Source organism: Ornithodoros turicata, unplaced genomic scaffold, assembly GCF_037126465.1.
Source record: "Ornithodoros turicata isolate Travis unplaced genomic scaffold, ASM3712646v1 Chromosome26, whole genome shotgun sequence".
Taxonomy (NCBI): Eukaryota; Metazoa; Arthropoda; class Arachnida; order Ixodida; family Argasidae; genus Ornithodoros; species Ornithodoros turicata.
The window spans coordinates 1,210,098-1,232,159 of record NW_026999348.1 but is presented as its reverse complement, the minus strand read 5'-3'; the positions used below and the strand labels follow the sequence as shown (position 1 = coordinate 1,232,159).

Sequence of the window (22,062 nt, the reverse complement as noted above, 5' to 3'; positions counted from 1 at the left end):
AGGAAAGTAGTGTATAGATTAACTCTCCAGCCAGGAAATGACGTCAAACAGGAAATGACGTCATCAAGGACGTATGACGTCACTCCAGGCCGCAGCCGCTCCGCCCTCATATCAGTGAGCTCAGTGGATAAGATAGTTAATCAGTGACGTCACATAGTTAATCTTAGTGATATGATATCAATGATAAGATTAAGTAACAATAATGACGTCATGGTGAAACACACTTGAAATCGAACTTGGGTCCTTTAGGTTGTCAGACGAGCAGCTTAAGCCACTGGGCCACGGGCTCTACATGTTTACTTGCGTCGCTAATCAGAATAGAATCGTGTGGGGTGGAGAGGTCGTTTGATTTCTTTTACGCCAGGTGGCGTCATGGGGGAGTTGAGTTCGTTCATCTAGAGATGGCAGCACTTCCAGCAAATTTACCGCCGTTCAACAGATGGCGCTACCTGCGCCCCCAAATTTTAAATTTCGCGCCCATTTGACTTCGCTCTTGGTTTAAAAGAACTCCTCACGATTATGTTGTTTTCATTTTAGAAAAAGAAAAACAATGGCGAGCCAGTTCTATGTCAACTTACTGTCAAACGCCTCGAGTGATGTATTTCCTAGTAACACAATGAGCAAGTTCAGAGTTAAACTAGCTCAGCCAGTGTAATTAGATGGAAAGTGGGAGGTTGCTCTGGCGGAGGTGAATATCCCATTTGCAATTAATAATGTCACAGATATCGTTAATGGTATATCGGAGACTAGCCTCTTCGGTGGCGTAACCACGACAGAGCAAGTTAAGTTTCTTGCGAGAGAAAAACATTATTGTACCTTTTTGTCAACTTCTAACGAAACACTTCAAAAACCAAGCCAAAATAATACGAGTCAGTGGTCATTATGAAATACAACTTCCACTAAATACTGGTCTGGAATTAAGTTCAACTCTCTCTGCTAAGCTTGGCCTTCCTGAAACGATTATCGGTTCTTCGGAATTGGATGAAGGCCAGCCAGTAAAAGTATTGAAATATCAGGTGGACACTGAAGAGAAAGTCACCCTAATCACGTATCGTTCACGTACAACCAAATACGAAGTTCCAGAAGGGTATTATGAGTCAGGGAAGGACCTCGCCGATGCGATAAATCACGCATATCGAGCAAACTTACACCTACCAGAAGATGCTCGTCTCATATTTTACAATCCCTATAATGGAGTTTGTCAACTGGAACGTCGCAATGAGGGTTACGTTACATTTCACCCATATTTAGCTCTGATGCTTGGATTTGGAAAACGAACAACCTTCTCCAGTTTCACAGTTGCTCAGCGTGATGTCTGCCTCTTCCCAGCGCAAAATTACGTTTTCGTTTACAGTGATATCATCGAAAGTGAAGCTGTAGGTGATATAACCGCACCCCTTCTTCGACTTCTCCCATTTAGACTGCAGAGTCGGAATGAGGTTATGTCCTACTCTTTCACAAATCTTTACTATAAATATGTGACTGTCAAGGAGCTGACTAGCATTCAAATCGAACTGGCAAACGAGATAGGTGATTTCGTTCCCTTCATTGCTGGTTCTGGTCGTGTGGGAGTAACATTACATTTTCGAAAATGCATATAACTCAGACACCCTGTTGTATATCGCATTTCGGCAGCGGTAAACGAGATCAACCATTGCCACACTACTCAGCTCCTCTTTATCAAGTTGGATCTGGCTTTTTTTCTGAGTTGGTGCAGCGGTTTATACCTATACTGACTAAACAGGTAGCGCCCTATGTAGGTCGGAAACTTCTTGACACAGGACGTCACATAGCGGAGGAAGTGAAACAGGGAACAACGTTTGGAGAGGCACTAAGGAAAGGGGTTGGTCGCACCATCCATTCAACTCGTGACGAGTTGCTGCATAGACCCAGAGGGAAGGGTAGGAAACGTAATAAAAGCAAGGGCAACAGAACTGATCGATCAGTAAAACCAACGAAGAAACGAAGAAAGGTTGACTTTTTCACCTGAGGAAAAAAAGATGTCTACCATCGCCTTAGTACATAAAAATTCTTGCTTCTGCACAACGAATCAGTTGGACCTGTTTTCTGTTCCACCGACAAACTTTTCTCTGGAGAAGTCAGAATATGTGGAGTTTTTCCCCATTTCTGCACCTACCTCGAGCGGTGTGATTAAATATAATGTTCCAGGTCTCGGTGGCGGCTTCTTTGATCTCCAGTCGAGTTTCTTACACATTCAATGTAGAGTTGTGCGTAAAAATGGAGACGCAGCATTGACTACAACTGGCAGTACAGTGACAACTGACAACGTTATTCCTGTACAAGCATTTGCATCTTCTCTCTTTCATCATGTCCACATTTATCTTAATTCGACTCTGGTATCTAATTTCGAACATTATGCCTATCGTTCTTACTTGGACATTGTTACAAATGCAAACAATGTTACTCAAACTCGCACCCTGTCTGCAATGCTTTACGAACCAGATCCAGTGGGAGAATCTGAAAATTTTGCTGTCCCCAACGAAGCAAAAGGACTTTTCGCACGCTATAAACGCACCAAAGGATCAACTCTCTGTGATCTTTATTCTCCTATCTTTAGCGACATCTGTCAGCAAGAGAAATGTGTCCTTAATAACACCGATATACGAGTGGTGCTAAGACAATGTACTGACGAATTTAGGCTCCTCTCTGGTCCCAGCGAGACTGAAAAGCATACAATAGAGTTTTCTCGAATTGTGCTCTACCTCCGACGTGTGCAGGTTTCTCCAAGCGTACTCGTTGGCATTGAAAGAAGACTTCAAACGACACCCGCCACATACCTTCTTCGAGGTTTAGAGATTAAGTATAGGACAATCGCTCCAAACCAATCTCAGGTGATATTTGATGATCTCTATAGTGAACGAGTTCCTTCTAAGTTGACCGTATTGATGGTCAAGAGTGAAGCATATCAGGGTCATAGAGAACGGAACCCTTTTAAGCTTGAAAATTTTAAACTCAAAAGAGCAGTGCTCGACGTTGGCGGTCAACACTACACCGACGACTTCGACTTTCAACGAGACATCTATGCAAAGGGATACATGAATTTGCTTCACAAACTTAGGAGCAAGGATATACCTCTAGCTCCGGCTGCATATGCAAAAGAGACATTTATGCTTTATTATCACCTCACACCGGATGTGGAACTGCAGTCACTAAGTCCAGTGCTTCAAGCTAATGTTTGTCTCACATTGACATTTGCTGCTAACCTTACAGAAGCTGTCACGGTGCTCTTTGTTTCCGAGACACCTCGTGTTCTGGAAATAAACAAAGACAGACGCGTTAAATTCGTGTAAACGAATCAAAATGGAAGAATGGGAATTTTATGCAGCTTTTGCTCGGAACCATTGCACAAGGACATGCTTTCGTGGAACTTTCGCTCGCGATGAAATTGCATTGCAAAAAGCTGGACCGGGTCTTTATGTGGTGAATACAGCTCCAAGATCTTCCCCGGGAGAACACTGGACTCTATTCCATATCTCTAACGATAGGAGCATTTCTTATTTCGATAGCTACGGAATGCGACCACTATACAAGGAGTTCTACAAATTCATACACCCAGCATCTTCATTTCACTACAACAGGAAACGACTTCAGGGATACGGCTCAGCCACATGTGGACTTTATTGTCTCTATGTAGGTAGTCTTCTCTGCTGTGGGTTTCTACTTGAAGAGTGTACTTGGAGGTTCTCACACACCAACTTTAAACTCAATGATAGGTTGATAGCAATACTTGTGCGTAAACAGATACCACGAAAAACAGATAATATGTCATGTTGTAGTGTACTCTAAAAGTGAATAAATTTGTTTTTGAAAAGAAAAGAGCCTTTATTTAGTCATCTTAGCAAGAAAGTAGGATACATTACATCAGACAGCTCACAAAAATGGCGAAAAGTATTATACAGTCACAATTTCATCATCACTTTGAAAACAACAGAACTGAAACAAGCTGTTTTGCAAGGTACATACTCCACTTTTTTTGCAAACACTTTGAAAAAGTTTCATTATTTAAGGAAGTGACAACTCTCTCATTCACATAAAAAAACTTAGGAAAAAAGGTGCACTGAATAAGTCAAATGAAGATATGTACAATCAACACTCCTTTAGTGTTAAACACTTGTTAGAAAAAAAAACACAAGAATAAAGAAAGGGTAACATCTATATTGATGGTAATTGGCTTTTCCATCATTTACCATCCTGATGCTTCCATCTTTGTTTACACTTGTCCGATGCATACATATGATTAGGTGTGAAAACCAAAAGGGAACGTTTCAATTCCATCTGCACAAATGTAACGCTTTGTATCCAAAGGGTTGAGAGCAATCTTTGTCACTGAGACACTTTTATTTACATTGTCTTTGTGTACGATCAGGTTCTGTTTAATAGAGTGTATTCTGCCATACTCAAGAGCGTCGGTGTACAGGGAATAAAGAAGCTTCTGTGCTTCAGAATGTTTCACACCTTTCGCACGGTTGTACTGCTTTTTGCTACTCAGTTCGAGAGCGTACAGTTTTGGTTTCAGACAACAGAAACTGAGAATGTGATCACGAGGCATCTCATTTTTAAACATTCCCAGTACCATCTTATTTTTCGCCGAATATAACGGATGATCGGGGTCATAGCTAGAGCCCCAAAAACACAAGTCATCCTCAGGACGTCCTCAAAGTGTCATCGCGTCCTCGTCCGAATTGTGCCATACCTGGGACCTCCTGTGGATGAACTCACGGGACCGTCCTGCACCTGTCATTCAAGTGTGTCCTCGGGATGTCATCTAATGACAGGTACGGGAGGAAAATAAACAATTTTTATTCTTCTGTTAGTCTCGGTCACAAAAAAGACGCAAAATTTCATGAATGACAAATTTCCTGCGAACGCAGCTGCCATACAATTCTGCTGAAAATGCGTTTCCACTGTCTTTGCCATTTGCAGCAGGGGCGTGGCGGAGGAGGGCTTTGGGGGCGGAACTCCCCTCTCTCGAAACCGTTCCAGCTAAAAAACTAATTCTGATCTGCTGAACCCCTGCTCATTCTGATTCTCTGCTCTGCTGATTCTGATATGGTTCACTCGCAGGCACAATCCGGTTAATCAAATTCCTATTATGCTTCCACGAATGTGTTTCTCATCACTTATGTGCAGGGAATTATTGTTTTTAGAGGTAAAAATCTGGTGCTATTTTTAACTTTGGGACTCTGATGAAGCCGGGTGCCATTTTTAAGTTTGCAGCTTGGGGGAAAGAAAGTGTTATTGGCATCATTGTGTGTCGCACGGTGGGATGTCCTCTGTTAGTTTAGTTGTATCCAGCAACAAGGTTGTCAACTTTAACCTTTATTGTTGCATAACAATATTACTGGTGTTTTCCAAAAATTACCGAAGCATGCAGGCGCACATAAAGTTCAGATGAATATGGCACATAAAATCCTCACCATTTGCTGATATTAGACTACAGATGCACACAAGTTTTGTGAAGTACAGTGAACCCTCGTTATTAGGATCATGGTTGTTCCCTAAAAATTTGGTCATAATGTGGACTTGTCATATTAACGGGGGGGGGATTTGCACAGGTTTCACTGCGTTGTCCCCAGTATGGTCGTAAAGTGCGTATGTCAGATTAACGAGGGTTCACTGTATATGAAAGAGTCCACAATTGATTGATATTGATATGGGATGAAGTTGGGGGAAAGATTGGGATTAACCCAAACTTGTCTGATCCAAATTCGGGAGGGGAAAACCATGTGAAGCCTGGCTAAACCCAAAAAGGTCGCCGTGTGCTTATACACATCTATTTTTGATTAGAAACAGAGCAGTTCACAAACAGACCTGTAAAAGAAACATTGACACTATTTTTTAGGCATTTGCAACAAAAACAGGTGCTGTGTCAAAAGTAGCACAACTACCAGGATTTCTTTCTCTTGTTGCATTTTAAAATGTTCTCTTTTATTGCTCAGCATGTGAAGTGCACTGCTTCCAATAACATGCACACTGTATGTGTGCACTGTGGAGCACTGTCTTGAGAGTCGTGTCAAGAAACATTGACAAAACTAGCTTCCACTTGTGTAGTACCCTTGTAAAGTGTCAATGCACACTCGCTATGGTATTTCACGAAAGTTTTTTAGTACATTTTCTACAGTTTCCCACAAATTTTGCCCAAAGTTTAGCAGCACAAATCACATAAGTCCAGTTGACTGCTTTAACAAAACCATGTGCTTGTATTGTAATTAGAAACGTAAAATTATATCACATAAAATTATTCTCTGAGAATTTTTTTTTTTATAGACACGTTTGTGTCCTACCTGTTGGAAATTTTCTATGTTGTCAGTGATAAAATAGCAGACTTCTTTGTTGTCAATGATAAAATAGCTGATTTCTTTGTTATTACTTCCGTTGAATACGGATTAGAGCACTGCACAGGCAGAATTTTTAGGCCCGGCCTGGGCCCGAATAGCTTCTCCGGTTTCATGCCCGAGCCTGTCTCTTCTGGTATGTACCCGAAAATTTTCCACTATTCTGCCCGAACCATGTTTTTTTACAGCCTCCGATACCAAATTTGAGTCATATACTGCAATTCTTATTTTTTTGGCTCGCCACAATGGTGCAGGCCCCTCAGAGGCCCACACTCTCAAGCACGAGCCCGCCTGAAGGTCTGTACCTGGCCCGGCCTGCAGTCCGGGCTTTCGTGTATCCACAGGCACGTGCAGCGCTCTCATTACAGGTACCTCTGGTCAAGAAGAGCAAAAGTCATAACCCAGAGATCATAACCCATGCAGCGGCCACCAACAAGCCAGAGAGTGCATATTTTTAACGTTCCTGACGCAAATTCTAGGATTCTTTTAGGTACTACAACCTGTATACAGCGTGTTCAAAGTTAAGCTTTCACTAGCACTTGACAAATAGGCGAACAAAAGAAAACTGGTGCTATTTTTCTGTTCCTTGAGTAAGAAAAAGGTGCTACATAATTAGCAGCACCTGTTTCTTACTCAAGTAGCGTAAAGTTATCATCCGGTTTCCTGTCATCGCTGTGTTTGCGTAGCGCTCGTGAAAGCTTAACTTTGAACACGCTGTATTGCAACAAACTATCACGTCGGCGAACCGTTCTATCATACACGCTCATATCCGGTGTCGTGAAACACAACGGCCGTCACACACGAAAACACACTGTGGTTTTTTTCACGCTGTGCTGGGAGCTTGAAAGACTGCGGTCCCAGAGCGTAAGCAGAGTCGTAAGCTATACTTCTGGTCAGTTGAGTGTCCGAATACCGGGTCTCGGGTCCAACAAAGGCACGAAAGGCTCAGCGGCGTTGTCCCGTTACGACAGCACAACGAAACAAGCTCATCGCCACCACCTTGACTATAGGACTATCGGTAACTGTGACACTTTCCCTGCTGCACTTCAACTGCAACACGTACGACGACACACAAGCATCAACATCGTTCAACATGCACTTGCATACATCACACCCGGAACTGCGGCCATCTCTGTTCTAGTTGAAGTTTTCTTGCTTTGGCTTGGATTGGGCTGGACTGAGCTTTGGCTTAAAGGTTTGCATACGCACATATTGATGCGTGCGTGTGCTATTACCACGAGACTACGTCGTGATTCTTTTTCCTATGGACACTCGTGATTTATCTATGTGTGCAGTTTGACTCAGCATCAATTCCTTTTACACCATCTTCACAGGTAGCGGCTACCACTTCCGTTTGCTCACTTCCGTTTCGCGCCTTGTCGTCCGCCATTATTGCTTTGTTCTTCCTTGTGTTCACTGTCCTAGGTTGCGCGGCAGTTTTAACGGGTTTGGAGACCCGAGGTTGTACATCGCGGGTTCCGTGATGGATGATACAAGTAAGAGATAATATTTTGTTCTATCCTTCTTGCGCTGGCGCTTCGTGGCTTGGAAATGCCGAAAGTTCCAAAGACTACATTTTACAGACGCGTTCGTAGCGCCCAACGCAACGAACTTTTGATATCTGAAGATTTCAGTGCTGGCGCGAGCGCTGTAGAAAGTCAGACGGTCTCAAGTGCATGTAGTGTGCAGGCTGGGTCACTTCCCAACCCTGAGGTTGAAGAACATGCGAGCGGCACGGAGTTCTTCAACGCGTCGGGAAGTGTGTCCGATGCAGAAAGACGCAGAAGCGAAGCGTCTCATTCTGTGCCCAGAGCGTATGACACAACTGACACTGTTGCTGAGTCTCATGAGGAGCTCGAATCTACCATCGAGAACATAAACGTGCAGAGTGGCGTTGCCGACCCTGAACTCAATCCAGATCAGGTATTCCTTGAGCGCTTGAGGATTTGGGCGCTTTCTGGAGTGAAACATAGGCACATTAATGATAGGCTGAAGTTACTGAAGTCCCATTCATGTCACAGTTATCTGCCCAGCTGTGCTCGAACACTACTTAACACACCTAGGGTGATTAAATCAATAATGAAGATGTGTGATGGGCAGTACTGCCACTTTGGGCTCGAAAGGGGGCAAGAGTACGTCCTCGGTGCATGCAGCAGTGTCCCAGATGTGGTTAACGTGATAATAAATATCGACGGCCTTCCACTTTCAAAAAGCTCAAGCGGCCAGTTCTGGCCAATACTGTGTCGGGCCACGAATTGCGGTTCCATGCGGCCTTTTCCAGTAGGTGTGTACTATGGGACCTCCAAAGCCTTGTGTGCCAACACCTTCTTGGAACCTTTTGTCACTGAGTTCTTGGACTTGCAAGAAACCGGCATGGAGGTTAAAGGACAGCACATTCACGTCAGTATTTCAGCGATTGTTTGCGATGCCCCCGCAAAGTCGTATGTGCTCGCACTGAAGGGCCATTCGGGGTACTCTAGCTGCACGAAGTGCACAACAGAGGGGGTGTATCTTAAAGACAGGGTGTGCTTCCCTGAACTAGATGCTGCCCTACGAACTGATGAAGGGTTCCGACAACGGGAACAGGAAGACCACCACGTAGGAACATCTGTGCTAGAAAGGCTTCCCATTGACCTCGTGAAGCAGGTGCCACTGGATTATATGCACTTGGTGTGTTTGGGTGTGCAGAAGAAGCTACTTTGTATATGGTTCAGGGGTGCAAAGGGTCACAGGCTGGGACCGTCAATACGTGAAGCAGTTTCTGTGAAACACGTTTCGTTAAAGCCGTTTGTACCCAGTGACTTTTCACGAAAGTCACGGTCATTGTGTGACCTCGACAAATGGAAAGCAACTGAGTTCCGCACATTTATTTTGTATACTGGACCAGTCGTTCTTTCTTCTGCCCTTCCAGATGAAATGTTTAAGCATTTTCTGCTACTGCATGTTGCTACTTCCATCCTAGTCAGTCCCAGGTTGTCAGAGATGCATGCTGATTTTGCTGAACAGTTGCTGCATGAATTTGTTGCTAAGCAAGCTGTAATTTATGGTGCAGAGTCAGTGTCGCATAATTTTCATGCTTTAATACACCTGACCGACGACGTCCGCATCCATGGCGCACTGGACCTATGGAGTGCGTTTCCTTTTGAGAATTTCATGTGCACGTTGAAAGAATACTTGCGTAAGCCAGGGAAACCCCTTGAGCAGCTTCACAATCGCATCATGGAAGAGAGATGTGTACCTCTGAGGCCAGTTAGCCAAGTTAATGAAGCAACACCGTCTCTTGTGTCAGTAAGCTCCCCTGTACCCAGAGGGTGCACGCCCCCGATGTATAAGAAGGTAGTGCTGCGAGAGGGCTTTTTCCTTCAGGCTAATGCTAGAGATAGTACATGTCTTTTGCATGATGGCACATTCATGGAGGTCACCGGTGTGGCAAGGAGGTCCAGCACACAGGAGATATGTATTATAGGGAAAAAATTTAGGCGAGTCGAAGAGCTGTACTCATACCCATGTGAGTCGTCCTTGCTGGGTGTGCATGTTGTTTCACAGAGGCCAGGCCAGAACGTTTGTGAACTTTCGCGCATACGTATGAAGTGCTGCCGACTCCCGTACAAGGACAACAGCTATGTGGTTTTTCCGTTGCCACATACTGAAGAATTGTAGCATCGTGTTCCTGCCTTTTTTCAAGTATCCTGTACACATATTTTCTCCTCTTTTAATGACGAAAAGCCTCTGACACTCTGCAAAGTTGTTGGAATTTGACGTGAGTTTAAGCCAGTGTTGCACCTGCCCTTCTGTAAAAACTCAACTGCCTCCTATTAGATCTTCTGTGCAGGTGTATTTTGTGTATTTTGTTACTCTCTTGCTTTGAAACTCCCCCACAGCATTAAACTCTAGAAAGGGGAATAAGCTACCACAGTGCCAAATTTGACTTCTCCCACTTCTCTTTATTTTACTCACTCAGGAGTTTATGCTTACTCTCCAAATGCCTGAAATTGTCCACCACAGAGATGGGTTACTTTCTTTGGGAGAAGAGTTTAATTTGTCACTTCAGACTCCTTTTATGCAATGTGTGTGTAATTATACATATCACAAATGATGAGACGTGTTTATGCATCTATCATGCCCTTTTGTAACCTATCTAGCAGAATTTGTGAGTGACGAAAATACTGGTTTCAGCTATGTATACTCATGCATCGCAGCTCCAACACAAGGTGGCAAAGCATTTTAAATGTTTTTTTTTTTTCGATTGTAGCTGAATGTTATGTACCAGCAGACAAGTTCCTCATTGTAAAGTTTCCAAAGGAGGACAATGAGGTGGCTGTCATCCCAGACAGTTGGATGTTGTCTGAAAATCAGTGCTACTGGCCACCAGAGAAAGAGGAAAGAAAGATTGGACTGTATGTTCGTAAAAGGCGAACCTCTACATATGGCTGGCGAATCATTTCTTGCATCAAGATCGCCGAGTATGGTATGAACACCTTTGTTCCGAATTTTGTGTTTTTCTCAGTTCCAATGTGCGTCACTTTACAGACACATACAGTGAGGCCCGAGAAATGCTCCCAGTGGCAGAAAATACATCTGACTTGAACCCTGACGACAAGTATGGGCGGGGAATGAGAAAACGCTTCTCAGTCATACGTAGCAGTGATGAAGACTCTCCACCTCTGTCCTCTCAAAGGCACAAGCAACATTGTAAGCCTCCATGAACATTCCATGTAGTGTGCCACAAAACTGTTCCCTAAGAAAGCCAGTGATGATTTTAACTAGGTACTCGCCGTAACCGCAGCCTGAGTCAGCCTCCGTTAACCTTGAACAGGGGCTCTCCAACCTTTATGGCTGAAGATGAAGATGATGGTAAGTGGGCCCCCATTGTTTGTGTTTGTGTGTCGGGCATGGGTGATGATGAAAAGTATGGTAAAGCCTAATGGTGGGACAGTATTTGATGTTGAAGCAGTTTGAATAATAAGAAAGGGACTGGAACATCACTCAGTAGTAAAACAGCTGAGACACATTCAGTAATGAGAGATGAACAGCAGACTCTCTCACCAGCAGCACCGTGCAACAATAGGTCTGGGTAACACAATGCATAGTTGTGGCAATGTCTGCAAAAGACCCAAATAGGAAGCTCGCTAGTTGTGGAAGCAATTAACTGAGAGGATAACAGAAAACAAGGCCCCCATGTAGCCCTCGACCTATGGATATGGCCACCCTAAATTCTCCACTTAACATGTGTGTTCAGTGGACCAATCCAAGCATGCACCTCACATTTGTCTGCAGTGGACTCCCACCCCACCAGAAAAATCCTGAATTCACCCCTGAGCAGACATTAGAAGGGTGGCAGCAGTGAGGTGGAACCTATATCACATGGAGTTTCAGGGCTAGCTGAATGGAAGAATAAGAGTCTTCAGATATGAGGTCTTTTAGGTGTGGATTTTGTTTCGACAGCTATTACCATTTGGAGCAGCTACACTGAATTGACTTAGTTAGTGTTTCTAGAGAATAGGCCACCTTTGTGGTGTGGCAGCTGCAAACTTTGCTATTTTATGCCAGTAGACAACACTGTGTAATTGTTAGTGTTCATGCACTTGCCTCAGACATTTGTAGACGTACAATGGTGAATGTACATTGCACAGTACTCCTCTTGTTTTATTATTTGGTGTTGCAGACTGAGCTCACTAATCATTTCAGACCTGACCTTTGACGCATCATCAGTGCATCAACCTTTGCGGTCCCTTTCTCAGCCCGTTGTAACCGGCCGTTCAAGCTCTGGTATGTCTCTGTGATCTTGCCACGCACCACAAGTGCTTTTGTAATTTATTGCCAAATATTGCTAAAGCATGTCCTGTCATTGTCCACACTACAGTTCTAATTCAGGTATAGTGTGTGCACAACTTGTACAAAACATTGAATATGAAGTGCTTTTAACCGTGGGTGGTTCAGCAGTAAAATGGTCTTAAAAGGATATTTGGCTCTTCGAGGCAATTTTTCGTTGCAGTGTCTTCATATCCGCATGAAAAGTGAAGTGACAGCTCTACTTCTGACTTATTTTGATGCCGCAATTATAACATTGAGTGAGAAAGTTTTTGAAAAATTGTTGACGGGATGTGAGGGTAATTTTTGCAATTCTTTTGACGCGAGGTAAGGAAAACTTCCAAAATTTTTTTATGTGCAGTGAGGGACATTTTTGTTCCCTTTAGGTCAGGTGAACCGAAGTTCAAAATTTTTTTTAAGGATGGTGATGGGAGGCCAAAATCATTTGAGTTGAGGTGAAAATTTTTCTCCTGGAAAACTGAGGTGATAGCAAAGCTTCTGAGAAACGCCCACCTCTGCCTGCATGCAAATGGTGATCGATATTTGTTTTTGTGAGTACTATTGGTTCGCTGCCCATTTGTCTAGATGCAGCTGACAGTCGTGCTCAGGAGTCAAGCTTCGGAAAATCCAGGCACACCGGTGCCTCTTGCAACAAGGGTGCGTTTATTATAAAAGCAAAATCTCTTGCATCTAGCATCATATTTATAGTCTCTGTATTATTTTGAGCACAGCAGTGCCACTGATGCGGCGCTCGGGGACGAATTTGAGGATGCCATTAGCCTCCCTACCTGCAAATCAGTGCAAGGCCACCACAGCCACAGGTAACACCATATGCTCACAACAGTAGTGCTACAGTATCCAGAAGTACAGCCATAGTCAGTGTCCATCATAGCCGATGCCAGACATGTGTACAATTTTCATAACAGGTTTTTCTTCAGATTTCTGTGCAGCAAATCAACACCGTGACCTGAATCAACATCGTTACCCTGTTGATGAGCTGGAGCATAGTGGATCCGAATGGCAGAGGGGTCTGTTGAAGCGTAGCACTGAATTCGCTTGTGTGCCGTAACGTGCAAAATTTTGCATACCATCCAGCAGGTCCATTCAGGGGAAGCTGTGGATCAACTAGCTCGGGTGAACGCTTCTCGCCCCTACCTTCAATTTCAAGTACCCGAAGAACTGAGGAGCCTGCAATGGCATCAGGTATTGTGCTCTCCCCTTGCACTGCTTGTGACACATTTGTCTGAAACCTTGATTTCGAGGTGCCTTTTCCTCCTGGAGTGAGTGATTACAAAGAGGTAGAGCTGGTTCCTCTGTGCCTGTTTGCTGCTTATTTTGTGGGGTTACCGCATTTGTACAATTGTACTGTGCACCCAAGACAAAAAAACAAAAATAAAGCTTTAAATTTTCCACTTTTGCTTCCATCACACCGGTGCAAGATTGCGTGTCCACGAAAATGCTGGTAATAGGGTTGTGGCACAGCTGCCTGCATACTTAATCATATCGCACAGTTGCATCCCAAGGCGCGATCACAGGCAACCTCATGGCTTTTGGGCAATGCTTGTTGAACAGAAACCTTAGTTTAGTCAGACTCGAAGAAGTCCGGCTCTGTTCAACAAATATTTGCCGGAAGCCTGGGGGGGGGGGCACTGATAGTGCACAGGGGCTAATATCACCCGTGAATATGAATATGATTTGAATATCAAGAATATTCTAATATTTGAAATTTTGGATACTTTTGCACCCTCTAATTTTGACCTTAGACCAATAATTCAGGCTAAATTTGGTCAAGTTATGTGGTTCATACAAATGCGAATTACTGTTCTATGTCTATCTGTTTCTCATTGGTCTGTAGATGTGGCACTCAAATATATGCTGACTTCAACCAGCTTTCCCCCCACATACTTTCAAGCTAAAGTGAACTTGGCTTTAATTTAAAAAATTCACTGGAAGTCTGGGAAAAAAGAATAAAACCTGGGAAGCTCATAACCTCACTATTAGTTGGATGATGTTGTGTTGAATTGAGGCCTTTGTTGATTCATATAGCTCCTTTTTGCAGAGTTTGAGAAGAAAGTGCTGCGCTCGTTGAACGTCATCCAGCTACGTCTGGCTGAGCACTCTGAGCAACTTGACGCAATTGCTGAATGCCTGCAGCAGCCTTGCTCTTCAGATACAACCACGACCTTTGAGCAGTTGACAGATGTTGAATCATTTTTGCACTTCGACGATGAGCTGAAGACGTCACCAGAGAAGCGCGAGTCATTGGTAGGTCACAAACTTCGTTATATCATAGTCCAACGAACATGATATAAGTGGGTCCGGCCTGACATGTAAGTTTTCACGCATTCAGAAAGTGCTCAGCACATCAGCAGAGTCGTAGCCCCGCATAAAAAAAACGTCCATATTGTAAAGGAAGGTAAGAAAAAAGGGCTAACTAAAATGTGCTTGTCAGGGGTTAATGAAAGCAAGAGCACCTGTTCTTTGGCACTACCGAAATGCATTTGCCATCACCTAGGATAGCCGGGAATATGAAAAATTAAATGTTGTCCATCGCACACTGAAATTTTCCACGTCACCCACCACTTCTTAGTGTGAAAACACAAAAGCACGCTCGACAAAGTATTAGTAGGATTAGAAAGCAAGCGAGCTCGTGGTAGATATCCATGATGAAAAACCCGAGACTAGGTGAAGAAAAATGGACAAACACAGACAACGTCTCAAACGCAGCTAAACTGTTTAATTCGCGCACACAGTTTAAGTAACATTCAAGTGGGAGAGGAGGGACGTAGCAGTTTCCCCAAAGCAGGACCGAAGGTCACCGACGCGCTGCTGACACAATTCCCATGAGACTGAATGGCCAGTGTCTCCCGTAGCAGCCTCCTATTGAGGTCTCTTGCTTTGACCACTGTCTCTTTCCATAGCATAGTGTCTGTGGCAGTCACAGAGGTGCTTAACCAATTCCGCGGAGAAGCCTTCCTGTTTTACTTTACGGGCGTGTACCAGCAGCCTGTCATTTAAACGACGCTTACTCTAGCCAATATAGAAGAAACCGCAGGCTAAAGGGATTTTATATACAATTCTGGAAGTGCAGTTTACAAACTTATCCCTGTGGTTTTTAACAGGCATAGTCTTACTTTTGAAAAGGCGTTAAAGCATCAAGACGAAAATTGTTTTTGAAGACCAAATTAATATCAAACTTTGTGGCAACGCCCAGCTGATTATGGGAAGTGCTGTGGGAATATGGAATCACAATGCAAATTTCAGTGTTTGCCTCTCGAACATTTGCTTGCCCGAAAATGCGCATTTCAAGTTTCCTTCGGCCGCAAGAAATCATACAACTGCTGGATCTAGCCTCTGTGAAACATGCAATCTGCCAGATGACACAACCGTTAACGAAGTGCATGCAAGATTTTTTCACTGCATTTGACAGTAAACGTGTGACCAGGCCTAGCTTTACACTCTTGGAGTGGCAACTGTTTGCCAGCAGAACAGATTTTGGATCTAATTTTCTGTGGTGGTAACCAAGGTCGTCCTGAAGACTGGGAGGTGGTGGGTTCGAATCCTACCGCTGGATGTGCTGTCTGAGGTTTTCCCTGGGTTTTCTGAAGACTTTCCAGACTAATGTCGGCACAGTTCCTCCTGAAGTCGGCCCAGGACGCATACTAACTAGTGATGTCACGATCCTGGCAAAGTTCGAGTTCGCAAAAGTTCGAAACTTTTGAACTTTTCTCAGAAAAATTCGCGAAAGTTCGACTTCACTGCGCATGCGCTGGCATGACCTGCCCGGAAACGTAAACAGTCCAACGTACGCCGCTCAAGACTTAATTAGGCTTAATCACATCAGAAAATATGTCCTCCTGTACAGTATGTACGATAAATCAGTTAGCTTTCCTTCGATTTGTACTTTTCTAGCAACAGAAACTTATACCTGCGCCTACCACGGTACCACCTAGCATTCCTACATACACCTTTGCAGAGTAAACAGACAGTCGGTAAGAAAAACAAAGCACGCAAGGACAACGGCGCAAAACTGTTAGCAGTTAAATCTTAAATGTACAAACTACGTTTACCACGAAACAAGAACACTAGTGGGCTCTGGTTTGGGGCGGACTTTCGTCGCTTACCTGTCATCCAGGGCACCACGAAGTTTTATAGCCAGCTGGCAATTATACCATCCTCTTCTGAGTCTTCTTGAATAACAGCAATATGAGAAATATCTCTTTGATTGGCAAAGGAAACCGTTTTCTGCTTTCTGTGTTGTAGCTCACAGCATAAATAAATGCAACTATACCATTAGTCGACTGTAGCCTTGCTCATGTGGGCAGAAATATGTACCTCGCACGGGTGGGTGCACATGACCTTTCATTATCGCTCGATTTTTTACTTTTTGTCCGTTTCGCTCAAAGTTAAAAAGCAGCTAAAAAATCAGCTAAATTCAGCTGTGAACTTTTGCGAACCTTTGCGAAACTGACAAGAAATTCGAAGGTTCGCCGAACCTTGCGAACCACCAGGTTGTCAGTCGAACCGCGGGTTTGCAAAAAGTTCGTGACATCACTAATACTAACCCCCCTGTCCCCCACTCCTTGCTGCTGTCCTCTCTCCGCCTGTCCATTTCTGTACGCCGCTCCTAGCCACAGTTACTTCGCGGCGCTCACACCCAATAAAAAAAAAAAATCCCGTAAGACCAACGCCATGGGACGGCCTGAGCACGAGTCTCAGATAAAGGAATTGTAGTGTTCCATTTGTGGGGTGCACAACAGTACTTGTTGCTCCTATTTCATTGTTGGCATGTGATCAGATCTTCAGCTCCTGAACTTGTTTTTACTGTTGATTACCCCACAAATAGAGCACTATAATTGTTTGATCTTAGACTCATGCTGCCACCACTGTTGCATGCAACGTTTGCCTTGTCTTAAGTACTGCCAATTTGATAATACGTTTCATGCCCTCGCTCATTTTTAGGTTGGGCTAAATTTCCCTCCTAAAGCGTGGGTGACATATCACGAACATTACCTGCTATTCTGGAGAAAATCTTTGAACAGTGCTGACCTGTTGTTGTTTTTTGCTACTCTTACTACAGTTCAGAAAGGGTTTGCCAAAAGCTGTTGTCCTTGTGACTGTGCAGAAAAAAATAGGACAGGTGCAAACAACTAACATTTCCTCCAGTTCTCAACAAACATGCTTGCCAATTATGAGGAACCCTACTTATGGCCTGCTTCCTCTCACGCCGTGCAATAACTGGGCCTCTGTTTGACTGCTTCAGCGTTTACTGATAGATATTTCTGGAATGATGCAATCACATATTTTCCTCTCAGCGCAAGTTCATGACAACACTGGGAGGCAACAACACCGGTGACAGAGTACGGCGGATTCTCTACCATCTCCTGTCAGACGAGGTCGCTGTGTGCTTTAATTGGACTGGGACAGGGTCAAAGGAAAAGTTCCAATCACTTCAGCTCAGAGCTATCATGCTAAGTATGTCGTATGTTTCTGTACTGTAGTTGCATGCTGGTTGCAGTCAGTGTGGTTACGGTGTGGAATTTCTGTTTGGTAAAATTGATGTGATACGCTGCTCCATGTTTTTGCTGATGTACGCATGATTGGCAAATTGCTGTTTCCTTTCTTGCCAAATTTTCACAATACCTGCCAAGTCTCCCGATTCATCCGGGAGACTCCCGGATTCAGACTGTTTTGTGCGATTGTACGATTGAGAAGCAAATCTCCCGGAAAATGCAGTTTCCTCCTCAGTATCTAGAACGCTTGCGTTTTGTCTGGCCACCCAGAATTAACGTCTATCCCATTCTAGCCCGATTGCCATCTGTATCGCTGCCGCTTTCTATTCTAGTCCTGAGCTTCTAATTTCCGCGCATTTCGTCCGTGTTTTAGGACGACAAGGGTGCCTTTGCAGTGTTTCTGCGTCGCATATTGCAGATCACGGCTCTGTGTAAGCAAAACAAGTATCTGAAGCAATAGACAACTGAATTGGGACGCGTGATCGGGCCCAGGAAAAGGCACCATGTGTTCTGCACAGTTTATGACTGCGACATCAGCATTCGTGCAGAGTAGCCTGACACTGTTGTTACCCACGTTACGTTGGGGGAGCACAAGAACCACGTTAAGCGCAAAGACAAAATGTACTAGCTACATCAGATTTTCCCATATCGAGACAAGGACCGGACTACGATATTATCCGTGCGGGCCCTTCTCCTCCGTGTTCCCAACTCCCGATGTTGCAAAGCTGTACATGTGTGCTCGAAACTGCGCACAGGAGCTCATGATAAGCGTGCTGAACGGAAAGTGTTTGCAGTTGCTGTTCACGTAACTGACGACGGTGATGTACAACTGTAACCGATGGTTGGGATGTATCGTGCAAACTACCTTTTTAATGACTCGTTAACTAATTGTTCAACAACTACTATGTAGCTCTAGTGGGAAGTCAAGATGGGCTTTTGAAGTTCAACCACGTTACTCAGGCAGTGCTGAACGGGTAGTGTTGAATGTGAGGGCAGTTCAGCATCGCAAAGAGAAGAGAGACATAGTTTCGTGAGTTCACGTTCTTTTAGCAATGTGGTGTGGCCTCGTCACAGTCAGAGACCCAGATAGTTTCTTGGAGAGGGTAAAGTCTCCTGCTGCAAAGATTGTGCCTGATAAGTCTGCTGGAGTCGAGCATGCCTGTTACATATGCACATAAAAGCCTCCATGCTGGGCCCATAACCAATGTTAGTGCAGTGTTAGAAGACCAAGAAATAGTCATCTGTTCCTGTCAGCTGCTGCAAACCGAATGCCCGTGGGCAGTCTCGTGCGCCGTGACAGTCTGCTGTTTTTTTATTGACAAAACAAAAGTGACGCACGCAATGATGCTGACTTTAGTATCGGCTGGTGCGAATCCTAGCACTCTCAACATCGGCTTTCTCCTATATCACATAGCAAGTTCATTTGCAAAAAAACGTCCCCCCCCCGCCTTTCAAATCTCCCTAATTCGGATGTTCCCAAGTTGGCAGGTATGCAACGTACAGGGGTTCTGTGCAATGTTAATGCTATAAGGCAGCATGAAAGAGGAAGTCAATGCAGTAGCTGGGTAGAACTGCTCAATCACTCCCACGTCAACTCATTCGTTCAGGTATTGCGATGCTATGAAACCTGAACAAGGTTGAGCATTTTCCTGTCCGTGCCACAGTGTGCATCACAAAACCATCTGTAAGAACTAATCTGTGCGTTTTCATTTCAGCGCATCTGTAGAGCAGACATTTATGCACACGCACAAGTCTTCACTCTGGTGACCAATTTACTGACGGTGGTGGCGACTGGCAACTACAGTAGAACCTCGTTATAGTAACGCAGCTTGTAGTAAAACTCCGCTTATAGTAAACGAGAACTCCGGTACCTATAGAATAAAACTGATATAATAAAATTCCTGATGTAGTAAACTTTCGTACTGGTCCCAGAGAGTTTAGACATAGGGTTTCTATTGTAATTAATTTCAGTGGCTTCTTGATTTAGGTTTGTTTGTTGAATTAACAAGGTTCTGCTCCATATGAAGCTTGCACATGGAGCCTACACACAGGAGAGCTGACCTCTTCATATTTTGCAGGTTCACTCACGACCCCACCGGCAGCTGCAACAGCATCTGACATCGAGAAAGTCACTCAAACATGGCTAAGACATGCGAACGAAAGGTTGCAGAAAAAGAAGAGTCACAGCGGCACCTCTGCTACCTGCTAAATGCCTGCGAAAGTTGTTCTGAGAATGTGAGCAAATAACACTGCTCATCGTCACCTATCTTGTAAGCAGTTGTGAAAAACTGCACAACATGGTGTTCCTTTGGTGAATGTGTGACCCTCATATAGCAAAGGTATTGAAGAATGAAACCTTGGTCCTCACTTGGGTAAGCCTGAATTTGGACACAGGGAAGAGATGGACCAAATAACTCAAAACTGGCAGGACATTTAATTTCCGGCTACAAGGTCACACACGGGAGGGTGCACAGCGACTGAAAGAAAGGAACGAACAAGTGGCCTGGAAAGTAAATGCCCTGCCAGCTTTGAATTGTTTCATCCGTCTTTTGCTCGTATCCAAATTCGAGCTTTCCTAAGTGAGGACCATAGCCTTGTTTTCCAATACGCTTCCTACATGAGGGTCATGCAATCACAGGAGGAGGAGCATGATGTGCAATGCTGCAGCACGCAGCTGTTTACCAGTCAATTTAAAACTGCTAAGGACTTTCAGCACTTATACTAACCTTTAGTTATCTGTGAGCAAGCCATGTTTCAAGCAGTTACATGTGTGCGTCACAGCTCTTGGAGGAGGAGCATGTCGTGTACTCAGATACGTTCCAGGCACTTTTTTATCTTCCAAGGCACAGCTTTATTTATTTTATTTTTTATACATTATCCAGCTATGAAGCCTCTAGTCTGGTTATTTTAAATGTGCATTACATTTTGCATTCTTGCTAAGTCATTACCAAAGAGTGATATAAAACGGTAGGAGCAACTTATTTATTTACACATGGTAACAAGACTTTCGTGCACGAGAATGCACTTCTTCAGGTTACAAAAATATGAATACGGTACAGGAACATCTGACGAAGGAGTTTTCGTATGAGAGGTCCGTATGAGAGGTGTCGTCCGTCGCCATAACCCCCTCTTTTATCCTTAATTCCTAGAACGTCACCTACATGCGTTCCCATTTCCCGTGTAAGCCTTTGGACTCGCGTTATGTTGCGCTTCTGATACCCCTTCATTTGTATTTGTTCTTTTCATTTTTACCTGTATTTACATTCTTTCCATCACCCTGCTACCCTCTCGTATACAATTGACGAAGGAGTTTTCGTATGAGAGGGTAGCAGGGTGATGGAAAGAATGTAAATACAGGTAAAAATGAAAAGAACATAAATACAAATGAAGGGGTATCAGAAGCGCAACATAACGCGAGTCCAAAGGCTTACACGGGAAATGGGAACGCATGTAGGTGACGTTCCAGGCATTACGGATAAAAGAGGGGGTTATGGCGACGGATGACACCTCTCATACGAAAACTCCTTCGTCAGATGTTCCTGTACCGTATTCATATTTTTGTAACCTGAAGTGCAGTCTCGTGCACGAAAGTCTTGTTACCATGTGTAAATAAATACGTTGCTCCTACCGTTTTATATCACTCTTTGATCTACTCATCAACGGCAACTTGACATCGACTATTTTTCTGCCGTCGTATCTTAAGTCATTACCACTGTGACATGGAAATGTACCACCTTGTTAGTCACATCAGTGGCACAACTACAACTGCTTTTATATGTTTACCTGCTATATATATTTTTTATACCGAGTTGTGCGCGCCTTATCTCCACTTCGTACCTGCTATTTGCACTGCTTTCTGCCCTTTGAACTTTTAAAGGCCTTTATTCTGAGTCATTTCAGTTGAGTGATGTTGAGTGCTTTATATGCTTTACCTGCATTTTGCACCTGTTGTTTGTGCTACTTCACACATTTTGCACTTTTAGACCTTTTGCTCAGAAGTCTCCATGCATTTGAATTATGTTGAGTGCTTGATTTGTGCAATACCTCTGCTTTGTACCGGCTGTTAGTGCTACTTCACACACATTTTACTTTTATAGACATTTGGTTGGTGTTAGTTCAGTGACATTAACTAGTACCTTATACCATCTTTGTCATTTGTGATAACTGGCAGCATTCTCAACTCTTTCATATAAACCAGTGCAATGTTCTGTGCAATAAAGTTCTAGTCCATTTACTTTCATTGTAATGCTCCCGCACTGCGCCGCACTGCCCAGCACTGCCCGGCTGTAAAAGCATTTACAACTGGGTGGTGAGGGTGCATAAAGGAAAGTGTATATGAGGCCTATGCATGCAGAAAGTGCACAGGGAAGAGGCTCCTACAG

At 43.9% G+C, this 22,062-nt stretch overlaps 1 protein-coding gene across 1 annotated transcript; it reads left to right on the top strand.

Annotated features, from left to right (window-relative positions):
- The first annotated feature begins 7,588 nt into the window (after positions 1-7,588).
- LOC135373604 (uncharacterized) lies at positions 7,589-19,889 on the top strand. The gene is made up of 12 exons (XM_064606699.1): positions 7,589-7,852; positions 10,609-10,824; positions 10,887-11,048; positions 11,124-11,210; positions 12,045-12,125; positions 12,753-12,824; positions 12,899-12,988; positions 13,106-13,195; positions 13,263-13,370; positions 14,227-14,432; positions 17,483-17,642; positions 19,759-19,889. Exons 1-12 carry the CDS (start codon positions 7,840-7,842, stop codon positions 19,887-19,889), a joined length of 1,416 nt encoding a protein of 471 aa, XP_064462769.1. The 5' UTR covers positions 7,589-7,839.
- Positions 19,890-22,062: the final 2,173 nt, after the last annotated feature.